This window comes from Paroedura picta, chromosome 7 (genome assembly GCF_049243985.1).
Source record: "Paroedura picta isolate Pp20150507F chromosome 7, Ppicta_v3.0, whole genome shotgun sequence".
NCBI classification, from domain to species: domain Eukaryota; kingdom Metazoa; phylum Chordata; class Lepidosauria; order Squamata; family Gekkonidae; genus Paroedura; species Paroedura picta.
Genome location: NC_135375.1, coordinates 16,133,907 through 16,154,295, shown reverse-complemented (window position 1 = coordinate 16,154,295; position 20,389 = coordinate 16,133,907). Strand labels below are relative to the sequence as shown.

Here is a 20,389-nt window from a genome sequence, read left to right as displayed (position 1 = left end):
AGCCGCGTCAGCCCGCCAGCCGCGTCACGCCACGTCACGCCACCAGGAAGGGAGCTCCCGGCAGTTGCGCCGAGCGCGGCTGCCGGGGACTCCCTGCCTGCCAAATGACCGCCGCCCGGGAGAGGCCCCGCCGCCCGACGGGCCTCCTACGATCTGGTACGTGCCTAGAGCCCACTGTATTACTTATACAGTGGGCTTGATTACTAGTTTATATATAATCATGAACAATGGATCTTCACCCCATTGATCAGTTTGAGTTTAATTTCTGTGAAAGAACACTTGCATAATTTTATGGTTGGGGGTCACCACAGCATGAGGACCTGTATTAAAGTGTCCTGTAATTTTTAATGGTGGGAGTTGACACATATCCTGCAAATCCTAATTTGGGCAAGGATTTAAGTCCACCATTTTTATCAACCACTGCTTTGTTAGCTGGACCACTCATTTATTTTGGCCATTTCCTTCATTTTCATGACCCTAGATTTATAAGGTATGCATTGTGTCCCTTAGGATTTCATTAGTGTAGCCACAATTTTTTTCCATTTACATGAAATTCTGAACACGTTAGGTACGAAGATACCTCTGTATGGATTATTAGTCATGTAGAATAGTAATTTGGGCTCAAGTATAGGGTGTGAGTTCTGTGGTGAATATCTGGGAGTGTCACACTGCATATACTTGTGAAAATAAAATGTAGAAGCGGGGGTCATCAAGGCTGGGCCGCTGCCCATGCCATCCTCTCCCCCTTGCAGCAAGAAGCTCTTTGGCGACCAATTCGCTCTTGGCCCAGCGAGCTACTCACTGTGGGGGGGGGGGAGGGAGATGTGGCACGCCGGCGGGCGCAAACGTGCATATACAGCAGCTCTGCACATGCACGTTAGCACAGAGCTGCTGCGCATGCATGGTGCCTGGGTCACCATCTCCCCCCCCCAGCCCTGCAGGTGGTCCCCAGCCTTACAAAAGTGGGGGCTGCTGTGTAGAAGAAGAGAACACTTCCCTCTGAGGCTTGGGGGCTGCAGATCCCTGCCATGTGAGAGCTACCCTTGCCAGTGAATTCCCTAACAGCTACCTACAGCCTTTCCAGGTCTGTGTGTGGGGGGGGGGGAGATGGAGAAGCCATCCACTGAGTTCTTCCACCCCAACCCCCTCACCTAGTGACCGTTGTATGACTTTGGCCCTAGTCATATTATAAAATCACAGCTAAACATTAATAAAACCTTGTAGTACTCCATTGCTCCTGCTCACTAAGTAATCAATTTGCCTCCTAGTCCACTTTACGGACAATGCATAATATTTTTCAAATTCTAGATTAGTGGAGGGAATAACACAGGGATTAAGAGAGGGAGACCCATAGATTTTAATTAGATTAACATGGGCTGGCCTCAACCAAAGACCTGGTGGAAGAATGCCATTTTGAAATTTAGCTCAGGGTCTCATTTGGCATCTCATTCCGCCAAGCTGGGGCCACGGCTGATTGGCTGCAGAGGATGGATGAAATATGTGAAATATGAGAAAAGTCTAGCATTTTTCAATTTTAAAATTATAGTTTCAATTCACTTTAGGACTTCAAAACTTGTCCAAGCGTCAACTGATTCTAAGCTGATCTAGGGGAGGTTAAAGAAAACATACCGCAAGAGAGAAGGTTTGAACCCTTGTGGGAGTTTTATGTGACATTCTGTTTCCTCATGCGTTACACATATTAATGTTGCTAGTCCCCACCAATCTTCGTTTTAGGGTTTGACATGAGAATTCGCACTGCCCACTGTGTGGTTTGCAAGTATTAGAAACTCAGAACTACTTCTCACGACAATCAGACATTTGGGTCACCATACGTTGGCAGTGGCTTGACAACATTTTCTGCCATTACAGAAGTATCCTTTCATTAAGTGAAGCTTTAAGGGTTTCATTTCTTTTGCCTTCTGATAGCTCTGTTAAACTGTTCATTGCACACTGCACTGTCATTGTAAGGTCACTTTAGGAACCATCAACCTTTACAGCATGTCAGCATATACACTAAATACTTTAATTCCATGAAAACAACAACTTTCTATTTGATATTTTGCTAATCTTCTGGAGTAGTGGTTTTCAACCAGGCAGTCGGGACCCCTTTGGGGGTTGAATGTCCTTTTCATATGTGTCACGGCAGGGCAAGCAGCTTGGCTGGGGGCATGGCATCCACACAATAGCCATGCGGGGTAGATCAAGATAGAGCGTTCGTCTGTCTGGAGCAGCAGAGAAGAGTGAGATCGGCATGGTGGGACAAGAGGCAGAACTGAACTGAGAAACCTGTGGGGAAAAACCAATTTATATACAGTCATGAACAATGGATCTTCACGCCATTGGTTAGTTTTGGTTTAATTTCTGTGAAAGAACACTTGCATAATTTTATGGTTGGGGTCACCACAACAGGAGGAACTGTATTAAAGGATCGCAGCATTAGGAAGGTTGAGAACCACTGTTCTGGAGTATCTGAACTTCTTGTAGTGTCACTAAAGTTGTCCCGCTACCTTCTTTGTCTGTCCTGTCATTTATGCATCCTGTCCGTTTATGCACTGGAGGTTTCATACCGGGCTGCAGGCTGGAGTTTTAGTCGTGGCAGGTTGGCCCACCTCTTCCTGTACCCACATGGGGGAGAATTTGGACTGGTACACCTCATTTGCCCCCGATTTGTTCTCCTGCATGGGAGCTAGGGCAGTGAAGTTCCCAGTGCATAAACGGTCATAGTGATTCTATCCAGAGATCATATAACCTGATTTCTAAACCATGGTTTAGAGGTGGACCACCATTGCTCATCATTCATTTCCTCCCTCCCTCCCTCCCTCCCTCCCTCCCTCCCTCCCTCCCTCCCTTCCTTCCTTCCTTCCTTCCTCCGTTAAAAAGCATGATATGTAGGCAATTTCATAGTTTATCTCATTCAGCTTTAATAGTTAGACCTAATCAAGAAAGCAAGGAAGGAGTTTTCATATAAGAGGGGAGGACTGAGGGACCAAGTTCACAGACGTTTCATGAATGGCTGTAACCATGGTTTGCAGATAAGATTTTTGATGTCAGAATTAAGCTAATGTTAGATTTAAAAGAGAACGTAATTTCAATCTAAGAGTTGCTTAATTTGGACATCCAAAAATCTTATCATCACACCATGGTTATGGTTCTTGCATATTTATCTAGTGTTGATTTTGGGGGGAGTGACTGCAGTCGGCACCACTAAAACATCATATGCAGTACAATCCTAAAAACATGATGATAACAACAGTGGAAACATTTTGGCTTTTATTGATTTTTTTTATTTCCATATTTCTATACTGCCCTTCCCCTAGGGCTGAATCTGAAAGCTATTTAAGACATAAGAACAGTCCTGCTGGACCAGACCATTGGTCCATCTAGTCCAGCATCCTGTCTCACATAGTAGCCTACCAGTTCCTGTTGGAGGCCCAACTACAGGACTTAGAGGTCAAGACCTTTTGATATTGCCTCCTGGCTCTGGGATTCAGAGATTTAGTGCCATCAGAGAGGTAATTGCACATGTGCAAGAATTTCTTGGTTGTTTGAATCTACTATTTTAAAAATGTGATTACCACTCAGTGGCCAAAAGGAGCAGGGTTTTTTCTCCTTTTCAGGCATGTCTCTTGACCTGCTACTTTAGCTAGACAGGTCTATAGAATAGAGGTGCTGATACTGCACAAAAGTATGATGTCTCTTCGCTTCAGTTTTTTTGTTTGTTTGGATGAACATTTATTTTACATTGCTTGATCATTTTACATAGCAGGTGATCTCAGCCGAAGAAATGATAATGTGGCAGCGAACTCAGAAATGGAACTTGATGGAAGCAGTTCTCAAATTAGAAAGTTAAGAATTGAAATGCGCCCATTTTTCGTCGACCTCTCCCATCATCATCGCCTCATTTAGAACAAAAGCAAAGCTGCTAATTTTGGAATATTTGCAATTGTATCTGAATTTTGCAGCTTGAGCTCAGCTCAGAATTTAAGATGCAAGATCACATGAATTCTGAAGCCAAATCCATTGCAACAATAGCCGCTCTTCCATTTCTCTCAGCAGACAGAAAGGAAATATGCCCTGTGTGTTGTTATTTTCCATGATGGAGTAAACACAAGGTGCCCTATCTTTCAGAGAAAAGGGAGGGGGGAATTATGTGTGAGAGTTGGATGACTTGCATTTATTCTTTTGGAAGTTGCTTAAATTTTCTACTTAATTTGATTAATTTTTCAAAGTGCACCATGGAAAGGCAACTGGCTTCTTCATTGATTGACTGGAAATCCTAGACTGCTTCCTTTTTTCTTTCTCTCTTTTTTATTACAGTACAGCTCAAATGCTTGCAAATGCATAGGGAGCAGTCATTTGAGTTCAGTTTAGAAAGCTTTCTTTATTATGCATCTTGGATGCAAGAATATGAAAAAGAATCTTTGCAGTTCAATCTGTTCTTCTTTGTATGTACTTTGGGTAGTATGCATTCTGTCCATTTATTTTATTTATATATATTACTATTACTATTACTATTACTATTACTATTACTATATAGTAATAGTAATAGTAATAGTAATATATATATATATATATATATATATATATATATATATATATATATAGTATTACTACTAATAATATACAGTGAAGCATTCTGAAGGGCCGTACATGCTTCACAGAATTGGCTTCTCTTGGGAAACAATAATTACGATCTCAGGTAAAGACCGATCTTTTGTTTGAGCAATTGTCATGATATTTGCATGTGGTCCTTTCTGCTGAGAAAATATTAATCAGACGTTTGACAACGGTTGGTTTCTGATACTTTTCCACGTCCCGTTTTTACAAAAAAAAATTACTAATGGATACATTTGGTTGTTTTTTTTTTAAAATATGGACAGTAGTACTCCATGCAGTAAAAGACTTGAGCGATTAATGCTACCCTTATGCCTCTTTTGAGTAGTTGTAGCCATGGGGCTTGGCACGGCCACCACTGTTTTTGTGCCAAAAAATATCCGCAGCGGCTGCGGCATTCTAGTATACTGGAGGGTTGTCTCGAAAATTCCGCAGTGAATGCATTGAGTTTCTACGTCGCTTCGCTGTAGATTGTCCCTCTTTTAAGATAGATCTCCTAACTCCTTAAAAACGAACAATCATTTACACTGCTTGACTTAAGAAATGCATATTCTAGACTGCTGGGTCCGAGCACCTGAGAACACTTTTATAATGTCCCAAAATGTAGAGAATCAGGGTGAGCCCTGTTTTCATGCATGCTCACAAATAGTTATTTAAAGAGCCTCCTCGAGCATGTTATCCACCCTCTTTCAAATTTTATTATCTGAAACAAATGTCTCGGTGAATTTTAAGCAGAAAAATCAACGTATTTAGTGGAGCTAATTTTCAATAGACAGGTTATATATTTTCTTATTTTACATCCCCCCACAAAAAAAAAAATAGAACGAAATATCATTACAAATGTTAATTCCATAATGGCAGTTGGCTGTAGAAGTGTATGTAATTTTCTACGAATTTTTGGTGGTTTGTTGGTTTGTTTGTTTGTTTGTTCTCAATAGGAAGCAAAGACATATTTCAGGTTGGATTTGGGAAGAAAAATAAAGAGAGAATAAAAGTTAAAGGCTTACACTCCCAGGACAAAATGTATTCACTCATGATCTCTTGAGCTATCTTTTTGGTGCTAAAAGTGGATGCTCCCGATGAAATCTTTACAAGGAGCATAATCCTTTAAAAAAAAAAGTCAATCTCCTGCTGGTTGCAGTGTCTCTTTGGGTACCTCACAGGCTTCGACAGAGTCCTGGACGAGTGCCCATTGATGTCATGGAAACACTCAAATTACTGAGAATGATTCATGTCTGTGCTGTTCTCTTATCCTCCCCCACACAAATAGAAGTAGATTTTTAACCCTGACAACTTGTAATTTGCAGTGGGTTTATTTTTGTATCTGGATAAATATTTTTTAACAACTGAAATTAAAATGAGGCAGTCTGTATGTGATATGATAGTTAGGCGGGGAGGGCAGACAGGTATCCACGGACAGCAAATAGGATTCATTTACTGAGCTCTTTGTGCAGTGGACTGAATTTGTTGGCTTTATTCCTGCCCCCCCCCCCAAGTTAAAATTTACTGTTTCTCTTCACCAAATAGCTTTTAAGGAAGTTGGCCCTATAGTTGCAGAGCGAATGAAGACGGTTACAACGTCCTTTTTGCTTTCGGTATCATTATTTTCCCTGTTTAATCTCTAGTGGATTGATCAGCGTCATTACTACTTAAAAAAATCAGATATACTGAATATTTCTGTTAAATTGTTGTTTGTTAGTAGCATGCCCCTTAAAACCTCTGCGTGTGAATGATACTAGATAAGATGTGTAGGGCTGTGACTGACTTGCCCTTTGTGTTTGTTTGTAGACCTTCCTTCTTGGTCTTGAATGTGACTCTCAGGCTAGCAGTCTTCCGACGTGTTCCTCTCAGCAGGCCCAAGGTTTAAGTACTTGTAGCAGAGAAGCAGACTCAGCCAGTTCTAATACAGCTGCTTCTAACCAGCCAGCTTGGCCTTCCCCACTTCTTCCCTTGCCTCTGGGTGCAATATCACACTTGTGTTTTTTTGCAACTTGCGTTCCTTTCCAAAGACTTTGAATACAAGAAGTTCCGCCTCAATGCGGACCCTGTACTTCCAAACAGGAAGCTGAAGCTGAATGCAGTTATCATGTAATCAAGATGTAGAGGGTTATGTTAAAGAGTTATGAAATAGCTTCAGGCTCTGTTTTACAAGTATACTTAATTTTTTAAATATAAAGCCATCTAAAATGGGCTGCGACTATATGGAAACCCAGCTTTATTCCACCAAGTATATTACACGGGGCAAAAATGATACATATTTTTGTTGTGTTTAACTTCGGGGCCAAAATGTATATTTTTTGTTGTGTTGAAAACTATCGTTCAAGCACTCTCTCTAGAAAGAAAACGGCAGTTTCCTTCCCCACCTCCCTTCTTTAGTTTAGGGCTTAAATAGAGGGGGGAAAACCACAGGGTGTCCCCCCCCCGTTTTCCAGTAGATGTACATGTACGATACTGAGGATGATATTCTAAAAAAATTAATAACAACATTCAATAAAGTAAAAGGGCAAAGTGCATGTCTTTGTAGTAATACTAATTAAATGATTCATTTACAGAGGTAATGTACTGTACAGTGTATAGCCAGCCATTGTGATTTACTGTATGCTTGACTGGGGGGAAAAACTGGCCACTACATTACCCAAATACTAGAATTTTTGATCACCATCAAATAGAGCTTGTATGGCTCAAATATGAAAGAGATCCTATCACTAATAGCCCCACCCCCCTCTTTTTTGCCTCTTTCCATATTAGCAACAACAACGAAAGTTCAACCTAATGGTCAACAATTATAAATTCAGCTGGCAAGCTGTAATAAATTTTCTGTCAATGCCTAGAAATGTTTGTCTTTAGTGAATATTGTTTGCCCTGACAAAGAACTGAATGATCGAAATGTATGCACATTTCTCCAGTAAAAGACAAGAGTCTTCAAGCAACTCTGTTCGGAATTTTATTTCAGAAAACTTTATTGCACCTTCCGAGTTGAATTTATCTTTTTGAAGTTCACTGTTGACCATTACCTTCTTATTTATTTAATTTATTTATTAGATTTATTACCTACCAATCTCATTAAAAGTCTCAGAGAATGAAACCCCACATCAAATAAAAATATTAAAAACATTAACATTACAAGATAATAAACTCTGGCAGCAAGAAAATCAACTCAGCCTGTATCCCCCCCCCCCCCCCAAGTCAACCTCCATTCTCTCAATGCCTCAGGGCATAGATTTCCAGGGGTGCTGACCTTCATTCTAATCTGAGGAAGGGGCTCAACCAAAGACCTGGTGGAAAAGCTTCTTTTTATAGCCCCTGCAGAGCCATGAAAGTTCCTGCAAGGGCCTTCAGCTCTTCTGGGAGCCCATTCCACCAGGTCGGGGCCAGGACCAAAAAGGCCACCAACAAATTAGTACCCACAGAGCCCTGCAGGGAGCATAAGGTGATAGGCATTCCCTCAGGTATGTGCATCCCAGACTGAAAGGCCTTAAAAGTATTGAACTTGATCTGGTAACCAGTGCAGTTGCTATTGTTTATACTTACAACTGTGTACCCTCGTAATTCCACTGATTCTTTCCATATTAAGCCGTTTAATCTCATCTCTAGTGATTTTATATACTTTTAATAATTGCAGATGTGCCTTAGGCCACTCTGTCTTAATCTGTCGTTTCTTATCATAGTCTTAACCACCTGGATGGCTTTCCTGCTGTCTCACTGGCTTCAACACCCATTATTATTCGTTGTTTTCCTTGTTGGACTCTGCTGTTAGGTGTTCATGTTTTTCACCAGTGAAATTTCTCTCTGTTGGTGTGTTTTACAATCATCTTTACATCTGGAAAATCGCTCTCCTTGGTAAAGTAACAAAACTCTCTGGCCAGAAGGTAGGTTGGCCGAGCAGTTGACATGTTTAAGGGAGGTGGAGAGCATACAAGAGAATCTGTGTCATTATCTTAGAGCTGGCATAGAATTTCACAGGGCATCCAGAGGCAGCTGAAATGTTGAACTGAAATTTTCTTTCCGGAGTGTAACTTCTAAGATAAACTCATTCACTAGGGAATTGTAATGGGAAAGGGAATGAAGAATTTGACTTCTGAAAGGTTTCTTTGAGAAAATTAATAAATTTACCATCTGGAGAGCCTCTGATTACGTCTGACCTCACTGGAGTATCCAGTGTAATCAGGTGTACTTGTTATGGTAAGTTCATGACACTGGTGACCTTCCCACTGTGTCAATAAAAATAAATGTATGCAACAATCATAAGAATAAGGAAAGGAATGAAAAATGAAGAGGTGGTTCTGATTGTTTCCACAGAGAATTCTTAGCCTTGTTTCATTTATATTGTTGGAAAGCACAAATGACATCACACGTTTGTTTTCCCGTTTTAATCATGGTGAAGAGCTACAATGTTTAAGAGCGCAAGCCCCACAAAATGTCAGCATGCTCCATTCCCTTTGAAATGGTTAGTAGTTGTGCATGAATACTGTACAATACTGTACATGGCATTCCTGCATAAGTGGTTTTCTCATTCAACTTGGCATCCTATCTACTGCAGTGAGTTTGTGATGGACAGAGAAGTGACCACAACCAATGACGTTGAACTAAGTGCATGATGGGAATTGTTATACATCCTGGGGTTTTCTTGTGGCGGCACTTGGATGCTTTTGTGTGGGTTTTGGAAGGATTATTGCAGGATAAGCTTTTTCTTCTTTTTATACATTATGCCTCCATAGAGTAGCATCATTTAACCATTATGTATATGTGAATTTATAAATGGTTACCCAAAAATACAAAATAATTTTTTCTATACTAAGTATTTAGAAAAAAAATATGGGGGCTAATACTTTGCTTTTTATTAACAGATAAAACAGAAAGGGGCTCGTATTCGTCGTACGGAAGAGACTCGAATTTACAGGGTTGCCACCAGGTAAGAGTCAACTTACAATTATACAAACAGGCTTAATCATTGGATAGACTGTGGATAAAAATTGTTTCCTGGGATGCACCACATGGTTTACAAACTGGACTTGGAGAAAAATTAAACGATATCCACAAACACATACAATACAAACACATAGCTTTCTGTTAGTAGCTAGGTCAATCTCTTAGTATCCTGTTGGTAAGCTATTGATTGCTCTGTCTCTGAGTAGTGTAATTCAGTTGCAGCATGACAGTTCTCACATAAAGACTCAACTTAAGGAATTTTAATAGTGTGTGTGCATGTGTAAGGCCCTGCTTTTGGACAGCTATTGCCATAAATTATAGTTTTCATAGAATCTGTATGATGTTGTGTGAAAACAGGGTTGTATTGAGGGATAAAAATGTCTGTGAAAATATGATTTGTTGTCCCTTTTTGTTTCTGAATTGTTTTTGGCTGGAAGTCAAGGCCAGCAGGCTAACAGCAAAACCGTCTCAAGGGAAGCATGCGAGAGCTAGAAAAATAAGAGTAGTTTAATTAAATAATAAAATGCCAGTGTAATACAAAGGGTTAGCATGTGTGTGTTTGCGCCGCTGTACACTCTGTATTTGCATACTTTAAACTCTCCAGAGAGTCTAAAATTGCTATCAATAGCCAAACGGCTAAGCTTTTTTCAAGTCAAACGATTAAAAAAAAAAAAAGATGCTGCAATTTAGTTTCCCCAGGAATAAAACATTTCTGAGAGTTAAATTCATTTGTCCTCCTCTCTTTCTGTCGTTGTTTGTGTTTCCCACCCCCCTAAGCTGTAATTCTCAGTTTGGAAAAGTATTGGAGAATTATAGCCCTTTCAAAAATATTAAAGCCTTTGCAGAGATTTTAACTCTGCAAGGAAAAAGAGGCATATTATTGCTCTTATTGATGAAGTGGCAGTGGGGACGATCTGCTCCATTCCTTTTCAGGTGCCTTTGCCCCTTCATAATTTGGGGGAATAATCAGGGATTTGGGGGGTGGGCGCTGAGCAACTTTGCTTAATTAACCCTGGAAAATATAAACAGTCCAAGTAATTAAATAGAACCTCGCCTTGAAAAGGACACATGGTATTGATGCATCCTTAGAGCTGGCATTCCATTGCCTTCCTGCATCTGTTAGCTTTTTCAAGTTTTGAATCTGCAGCCTAAGATATGCCATCAATTCTATCTGGATCCGTAGCCAGAGATTTGTGGAAATGAGGCACAAGAATAGCTGAGTTCAGAATTAAGCGGCTGCATGTGTGATCAAGTGCCATCCACTCCCCCTGCCCCCCCCCACCTTTCGGGAATGGAATTCCAGAGGAAAGTGAATTTGCAGCCATTCCAGGGCAACGGAAACATTTTTGGAATGCAAGTGGAAATGTTTGCGGAGAGCTTAGGCAATGAACAGCTTAGTGCTCTGTCTCTAGCGTAAAGCTTTCGGTTCCTGTGGAAGGCCTGCCCCTGTGTATCTAGTTTCCGTAGGGTCAAGGCAGAGGTTGTTCAGGATGAGGGAGAAGGAGATGACATGTTTCCTTTTTGCAGGTCGTGGTGGTGGTGGAGCAAACTGCAATTTTCAGCCAGGCTCCCCCCCCCCCCCCAACGAGAAGTCTCGTGTGACTTTCTTTTTAGCTAATCGTAGTCTGAACATGCTCTTATCAGTAACTGGCTTTCCCCACTGATGTCTGTAGAGTGAGGCCATATAAACTGTGGTGTTGAAATATCCTAGTTGATATGTTATATATGCTATATTATGATTGATATATATTTGTTGCGATCTTCCATGTAATTACTTCATGATGTTTTATGTAAACCGCCCAGAGCCGTATGGAAGGGCGGTATAAAATATGACTGACTGACTGACTGACTGACTGACTGACTGACTGACTGACTGACTGACCATTCAGACTACTTGTACGTTTTCCAAAATTCCCTCCATCTTTGTTAATATGTCTCTCTTCCCCAGAAGGCACTGGCAAACCACCCCGTATTGAGTCTGCCATGAAAGCTCTAGAGGGCGTCACCCCAAGGGTCAGACATGACTCGGTCCTTGCACAGGGGATACCTTTACCTTTACCTTTTACTTCCCCAGTATTACTTTCATTTGGCCAGCCACTGGAAACTTTTCTCAGAAGTATCCAGCTTATTAATTTTGTTCAAATTTCAGGACGGCTTCCTAGCACTCACTGGATACCGACAGCTGCCATCTTGTGTATTCTCTTTAAGTTTCCACGGAGGGCAGTCAGTTTTCAGCCTCACGTAGCTCTAAAAACAAATATGTGAGGAAATTATCTTTTCTGGGATACCAATTTAGTTCAGATTGTCCTCAAAATAAGGAAATGGCTGAAGCGGGATTTTTTTGTTAACAATGTTGATTAACCTTTGGTACATTTCTGGAAGCAGGCCAAAGGGGAAAAAAATAATGTAAGAATAGTGATCGCCTGTTGCAAAATATAGGAAACAGGCTGTTAGCTAAGTAGTAAGGTCAAGCTTGGTTATATTTTAAGGAGGCAAATAATAAGAAGATGGGGGTAAAAGATGGCTCAGCCAGGGCAGGGGTACCCAACGAATGCCAAAAAACCCAGATCCAACTACATAAGCATTTTTTTTCTCTTGGTGTCCTTTAAAGTGAGTTTTTTAAGGGCCTCCCTTGTATAGAAGGGGGGGGGGATAACTGTGAACTGAAGATATTACATATTTTCAGAATACAAGCGTGCTCATACTGGAACAACTAAAAGTCCATTGAGTCTGGCCAGCCAGATGCTTAAGAGAGATCTCCAGGATATCTTTAGGATGCTTGGGGCTGATCCTGCGTAGAGCAGGGAGTTGAACTAGATGGCCTGTATGGCCCCTTCCAACTCTATGATTCTATGATTCTAGATGAAGACAACCTCTCTCCCTGATTGTTCCCCAGCATCTGCTGTTCACCAGCATTTGCCTTGACTTCCCACCAGCCTTTCCCATAAAATTTCCTAATACAATTTTTCCATCACATATCTATCTGACACAGTGCGCTGTGACCCACAATTGAAATATTGTTGAAATAAATATTTTTAGCCCTTGAACTGACAATGGATTTTCATTTTATTTTGCTACGACAGACCAACATGGCCACCCCCTTGCATTCCATTAGCTAGCGTGACTAGCTGTCATTTTGAGGCCCATCTTTAATAGATTTGACTAATTCCCCTGTAAAGCAATCAAGGCCAAAGGCCACCTAAACATCTAACTTGGCATGAATATAGGCTCACTTTGGGCTGTTCTGAATCTACCTGTAATCAGCTTCATCAATGACCATGATTTCTAGCATTCTGGGATTCGCCCCTCCCTTGTGTTCACTTTCTCCTATGTATGTGTGTGTGTGTGTGTTATGACTGGCCCAATCAAACCTGTCATCTTGGGGCATTTTACAACATTCATAAAATACAATTAAAAGGTAAAGGTATCCCCTGTGCAAGCACCAGGTCATGTCTGACCCTTGGGGTGACGCCCTCTAGCGTTTTCATGGCAGACTGAATACGGGGTGGCTTGCCAGTGCCTTCCCCAGTCATTACTGTTTACCCCCCAGCAAGCTGGGTACTCATTTTACCAACCTCGGAAGGATGGAAGGCTGAGTCAACCTTGAGCCAGCTGCTGGGGTCCAACTCCCAGCCTCATGGGCAGAGCTTTCAGACGGCTGCCTTACCACTCTGCACCACAAGAGGCTCTAAAATACAATTAAAACAGTTACAAAAACAGATCAACTATACATTTACTATATTTTGCGCACTTTAATATTACTTTTGTATATAATGCCTCAGTCAGGTCTCAACACCTGTTTCATAACTGTAACAACCCATTTCTTATTGCTAGATGATGCCAAGTTTACTATGGAGCTGGATCACTTCAGACTGTGCATGGGACACAAACATATCTGGGATTGTCTGCTATGCAGATAATAAGAGTGGCTTTTCCATGTGTAGAAGTTCTAGCTGTTGTGACCTTCTAGTTTGTCCACTTGTTTCCAGAAAGAACAGGCTTTCTCAACTTGGGTTTTGTGAAACCCAGTGATTTTCCGATGGCCCTGGAAGGTTTTCCCGAATGGATGGGTGTTAATTAATTTCTAATATATTTTTAAAATTTGTCAAACATTTATCTGGTGATATGACCATTTATGGTCATGTTGGCTTGACCCCCAATGGCCTGGAGTGGGTAGGGATGGGAGGGGCCCCAGGTGGGCGTGTACACAACTATGCTTCCCAACCCTATTCCCAACCATATGCACGATTGCACCACTTCTGGGTTTCTTGAGTCCTGAAGAACCTTTCATGGGTTTCTCAATTCAAAGTTGTGAAAGGCTGAGTTAGAAGAATACAAAGGCCGAAGTCTGTGTGTGCTCATGAAAACACTTGCTGGAGAATTCTCAACTCTGATTTTGATCACTGTGATTCTGCATGTGTGAATGGCTTATTTAGGTTCTTTCTATAGTGTGCCCAGTGCATGACAAAGGGGGCTTAAGAAAAGTGACTTGGAGAAATCATTTGGACTGTCTGACTCTCCCTGGCCACATTTCTGCTCCAGATATCTCTTCTTACACCTCACCTGCTTTTTCCAAGGAAACTGTCGTAGGACTTTTGCTGCATGAGTAAGTTTATAGCAAGCACTTACCTCTCTGTTTGGAATAAACGTAGCACATGGTTATCGCTGCAGAAATAACCATCTGAGACTAGTGAAACCTCTTCTTGCAGTTGGCAGCTAACTTGGTGAATGACACATCTCCTGCCGTCCTTCATACTCTTGTAGGCTTTTACTAAGTCTTGTCTGTGACCCTAAAAAAAGTTGTGCTTCATCTTGAATGAGATCAGGAGTAACTTCATCAGCACCCTTTGCTGTCCTTTGTTAGCCTTTGCATGGTTCTCAGTGTTGTACGTCAGTGGTTGTCCTGATCACTAGGTTATGCCGTGCCTTCATTTTGTTCCATATCGTTAATATGGGAAAGCGCTCTGTCTCTCTGTGCCCTACATGTATGCATGTGTGTAGACACATACTTCTAATTTGTACTTTATTCATGAACATCAGGGCATGGAATCTCTTTGGTTTTTATTGGTATTGTATACAATAAGTTATTAAATTTCATCTTTGTAATACACCTGCAGTAAAATAACGAAACATTACTGCACTTAAGGAACATGTGTGTGTGCTACAACAGTTCACCCCCCTCTTCCAAACAGCTGCTTACAGATTTCAAGTTCCGTTGTATATATTCCCTAGGGTCCAGCTCTAATAATCGAGACACATCTGCCATTGCAGTATTATAGGCATATGTGGTTTTATTGAAAGCTATACCTATCTATAAAAAAATTAAATAACTACTACCTCAATTAAATTGGCAAGCTACCTTTTTTGAAGATCATATTGCAGACCTCTTGAGATGTGAGAGTTCATTTTACTCTTCCATTACAGATCGCTAACTATGTTTTTGATTAGTCAAATAAGTGGGTTTCTTCTTGTTCCGATGGCAGCTTCTTTTTACCTGTTATCAAATCTCCTTCCTTCTCGCTTCACATAAAAACATATAAATGTTACATTGCAACAACATTAAATCTAATCAAGCCGAGGAATTCAGAGACAAATTCTTTAACTCGTAAAGCTCTCTTTTGCCTGTCTGTCTCTCTCTCTCTCTCTGTCTCTCCATGTGTTACAGAGTGAAATACACATTAGGTGCAGCAGATTTTATAGTGGATGTGAAAATATTGCAGCCAATCCAGTGAATAAGCGGTGAAGTTTTGCTTCTGGGCAGATCACATATTTGCCAGCTGTGTGTTCGAGAAGAACATGTACTTCTCTGTGGCCACATGGAAGGGGATGATACCTTGATCATGCAGAATCCAACATGTTATTTAATTATTAATCACTTGTGGGGCGTTTTTAACGTGCCTGATTTTTTTTTTCATGCCAACTTTACAAACTTCCTATAAGAATATTCAAATCCAAACTGGCATATCCACTATGCGGGTAAATGAATGTTTAGAATGAAGTGATTTGGCAGGGGGTGGGGGTTTACTGCATTAGAACAAATTTGCAAATCACCTTGATGGCAGACACTGATTTCAATCCCCATTCAACTACCTTAGAAAAGCTCCGGATGTTTGCCATTTGGGATAAGTATGAGATTATGGTAGTTTAATGCAAGACATGGTAGTTTAGTGTTTCTTAAAAGGTCATTTTCACCCACTCTGAATCTGTGAGTGAACTTTATTACTCCCACCCAAGGATTCCCAAGCAGGGTTCCAGAGAACCATGAGGTTACACGGCCTTTCCCAGATGTTCAGATGGCCGCTGACATCACTAGACATCTCAGTAGCCCACTTCCCCTGATGCTCTACAGGCATAGTCTCTTTCTCCACAGTGGAAATGGTCAATCATTGATTGATTGATTGATTGATTGATTGATTGATTGATTGATTGATTTGATTGATTGATTGATTGGCTTGCTCCCGCATCTCACTTCCACGTCCACTTCTCTGAAGGAGCATGGCACCCCTTCCAAGGTTCCTTGAAGCCTGAAAAATATTCCAGAGAGTTCTCCATGGTCAAAAGGTTGGAAAAGGCTGTCCCCACTCATCCTCCTTCCTATGCTTTCTCCTAGGGAGATTAGATCTGTTTCGGCCAAACGATGAGAAGCCTTCCTAGGAGAATGGTGGGCAAGCCAGCTCAGTGTATATTTAAATTAAGCCGGTGCCTCGCTGTGATATGCCAGCAAAAGGCTGAGTTTCCATTCTGAACACTTTACAGAGCTTGGCTTGAGCAGTGAGCTGTTTGTTACTTAATCAAACTGTGGTTGTCTCATTCATTTATTTCCTCATGGTGCAAGGCAGTTTAGAATAATAATCTCAGCACCTAAAATATCTTGTTATAATGATATGAAACCCCAAGCAGCTGGTTGTGTGCTATTACCCTATGCCCCTTTGGCAATGGAGAATCTTTTCCAGGTGTATAGGTTCACAGGCTATCACATGATTCCCCACCATCCATTGCTTGGTGATATTTTTAATGTCATGAATTGTTGTGAGTGTGAATGGTTGAATAGATGAAAACAAAGCTGGGCAGATTTTATTTTTGTCGCATTCTTGCCGCATCTGAAATAAAACAGGTCGCATACCTGCATAAATATTCTGGATTACGATTATTGCTTCCATTCCTGATAAAGTTTCTCATAGCTTCTTCTGGTTGCCACCAACCCCAAATGCACTGAAATACACACTTTTCGTAGCCCAAAACCATTACTGCCCCTCTAATGGTGTTGTCTGTTTATGTGCTTTGCATTTAATTGAGTTATAATTCTAAATCTTATTTTAATTCAGACGATTTCATGTTGGCTGCCTTGTGAACTCTTGACTGGTAGGAAAGGGGGCATAAGATATATATATTTTTAATAATTCATAAACAAATAAGAGTACTAATTTAAATTTGGGTTGAGATTCTGTGCCCACTGAACTTGTAAATTAGACCAGCTGACTGCTACAGGATTGACTTCTGGGTGAATATATACAGGACAAGGCTGCATATCTCATTGATTTAAGAACCAGAACAACACTTAGCCAAGGGACAGAAATAAGTCCAATTGTGTTTACAATTATAATTAGCTGATGATGTGGTGCAACTTATCTGAACGCAATGTCAAAGAGGGCTTTGTTCTCGTCGCCATTTCAGGAAAAGTAAAACAATGGAATTCAACACCAGAAGAACGGGGATATTCTAGAAAAAAAATGTGACCCATTGAATCAAAAAGAAACACTACCTAAGTAATATCCTGGTCACTGAAAATAAACACAGCTGTTTCTAAAGTCCAAGAATAGCACGGACCCCTGCGGAGTAACATTTGCCAGTTGTTCAGTAGCTTAACCTGTAATTCTCTTTGAGGCATTCTGTGTGTAGAACTTGAAAATAAAAAAAGGCCATAATAATGGTCCCATTGAAAAAAGATTCAATGGGACCATTACTGTTCTTTTTGGTTTGCTTTTTTGCTCTAAAGGCTTTATGCACATGCAACTGTGGGATTCATTGCTGCCTGCTCTGAATACATTGTCATCTCATCTGAGATTTTAATCATAAACAATTCGGAAGGGACTTCCTGCAGGGTTGCCCCGTAGTGGAAGGTCAGAAGGTCCTGAGGAATTATCGTATTGATTATGTTTATATTGATCGCCACATGAGCCGCCAACATCAGATGCTTCTACCTTTACTCAAGTGCAATATGAAATAAGTCCAGTTGGGAGTATTCTAGAGCAGGGGTAGTCAACCTGTGGTCCTCCAGATGTCCATGGACTACAATTCCCATGAGCCCCTGCCAGCATTTTCTGGCAGTTTTTTGTGCCTGTGTTTTTATGAAACAAGAAATAGGAGTAATACCAAACCATGGCTTGTTTTAGCGGTGGTTAGTTAGTGAAATTGAGATCCAGTTTGTGTGTGATCACTAAGTCTTGGCTTTGTCACATGCAGCCTGCTGGGTGACCTTGGGCTCTTCTCCTTTTTCTTCTTCTTCTTCTTCTTCTTCTTCTTCTTCTTCTTCTTCTTCTTCTTCTTCTTCTTCTTCTTCTTCTTCTTCTTCTTCTTCTTCTTCTTCTTCTTCTTCTTCTTCTTCTTCTTCTTCTTCTTCTTCTTCTTCTTCTTCTTCTTCTTCTTCTTCTTCTTCTTCTTCTTCTTCTTCTTCTTCACTTGCCTACCTTCTAGCTTCCCCTCCCTTAGTGTCCATAAATATGCTCCTTGTACAAACCACTTTCAGTATGAAATATAGGCTAGTAAGATCAGATGGCCAGGACTCCACTGTTGCTGCATTTTCCCCATATGGATGCATGGAAGAGAGTAGTGGTGTGGCTTTTAGAGAATGAGAGTGGGGGCAGAAAAAGAGTTTGTTGCAGTTAGGGATGGACATGAAAACACAAATTATTATGTGGTATATGTCCATGAACCATGAACTGTCACAGGCTTTTAGGGGGCTAAATGAACCAGTTCAGTCTGTGAAATTCATGACATGGTAGAATAATCTCCCAGTGTCTTAGAGACACCACCTTCCCAGGGGCTCTCCAGCTGGCTCTCCTCTACTTGCTCTCCATGTTTGGTGAGCACTGAATTTACAGGGTCCAAGTTACAACCTCCCTAAAAGGTGCCTTTAGGAACATTCTTTCTGGGGAAATTATAGGTGCAGGTTTCAGGAATATATAGAATGGATCCTGTGCAAGTTAGAGACACCAAACCTTCAGGGAATCTCTGGGTCACTCTCTTCTAACCACCCTACAAGTTTTGTGAGGATTGGATTTACAAGGTCTAAATTATGGCTCCCCAAACAAGGTGCCCTATCTTTCATTGTTTCCAATGAAAGGGAACATTTTTGCAAGTCCAGTAGAACCAGTGGCACTGTGGCAGTGCAAACCCAACAGGACTAAGTTCAAACCAGAGAATGCAATAGAAACTGAACATTGGTGGGACATTTTTGCAAGACCAGCAAAACCATTCCAGCAGACTAAGTATCCAGCATAGCCCAGTGCCATTGTAGCAACGCCAGATCAACAGATCTGACTTGTAGCATAAAATGACGCTCCATGAAGAGAGAGAACAATTTCAAGCCCAGCAGAACCATTGCAATGTACACCTGCCCAGCAGAATGCAGTGTTGACATGACAATGCCAGCTCAATCACAAGCCAGGTAAGGGAGCATTTTTGCAAGCCCAACAGAATTAATACAAAGTGCAGATAACCTAGCAGTACTAGTGCCCAGTAGAACCCAGAGCCACTAGCATGGCAAATTTAAAAAGACTTTATCTCAAAGTACAGTCACAAGTCCAAGTTGGGGTAGATGTGTGATTTTACTGGAAAATTTGTAGAAGAATATTGAAAGTGAGCACAAAGAGAAGGGGACCCTCCTGAAACTGGTGTGATTAGTATGAAACTGTCTATAGTGTTTCTAAGGCTTTGGCACAAGCAAGATCTAGCAAAAGGCAACAGCAGTCTTGCCAGGCCATTCTGCGGACAGGACTACATGTAGAATTGATAGGAAAACAAAGGAGAAATTAAGAATTTGTATATAACATTAAAACTGTGGTTAGTGGACTAGCTTCATATCGGTTTTAGGTTCCCAAACTGACTGTAGTTAGTGTAGTAGTGTTAGAATTGGTTACTATGTTTACCTTAATTACACCACGGTTTCTCATTATTGACCAAACCAAGTAGAGAATGACTAGCCCAAGATCACTCAGCAAGTCTCACAGTCCGGTGTAGATATTACTGGTCCCAGTCCAGCACTCTAATTATAGGAGGGCACAGAGCGGTTCCTGTTGGCAACAGAAGACAGGACATGCAGTAATAGGTTTCAACCATGTGTAGAACGGTATTGGCTACATATCAGGAAAAAATGTTTACACAGTCAGTAGTTCTGCAGTGGAATCGACTGTCTAAGTAGGTGATGAGCTCCCCCTCACAGGTGGTCTTTAAACACCAGCTGGACAGCTACTTATCATAGATGTTTCGTTTCATTCATTCATTCATTCATTCATTCATTTATTCATTCATTCAGTTTATTCATTGCCACTCCCAGACCAGCTGGCTCATGGCATTGAGCAGGGGGTTGGACTAGATGGCCTGTATGGCTCCTTCCAATTCTGTGATTCTATATTTATATTACACATTATTATATCTAATTGTTTATACAGTTACAGGAGAGGGGGGGAGTAAAGTTTTAATAGTTATTTATATCTCAAATTGCTCTAGAGGAACTGTTTTTGTTTTGTTTCCTTTTAGCAGTGGAAGTGGAAGGCCGCATTTTTCAGATCACACCAATAACTCCTGCTTTTCTTTTTTACTCTTGAACTTTTTTTTCAGTAACATT

At 41.0% G+C, this 20,389-nt stretch overlaps 1 protein-coding gene across 29 annotated transcripts in view; it reads left to right on the top strand.

Annotated features, from left to right (window-relative positions):
- Window positions 1-20,389, top strand: part of TCF4 (transcription factor 4) — a 427,786-nt gene that overhangs the window by 196,093 nt on the left and 211,304 nt on the right. For all 29 annotated transcript variants that reach the window (XR_013232983.1, XM_077346820.1, XM_077346828.1 and 26 more), the window contains one exon: window positions 9,462-9,526. Coding sequence is in view for 28 of the 29 variants with exons in the window: in XM_077346820.1 (XP_077202935.1) it covers window positions 9,462-9,526 (65 nt within the window). In the remaining variant the exon portion in view is untranslated. The remainder of the gene's footprint in view (window positions 1-9,461; window positions 9,527-20,389) is intronic.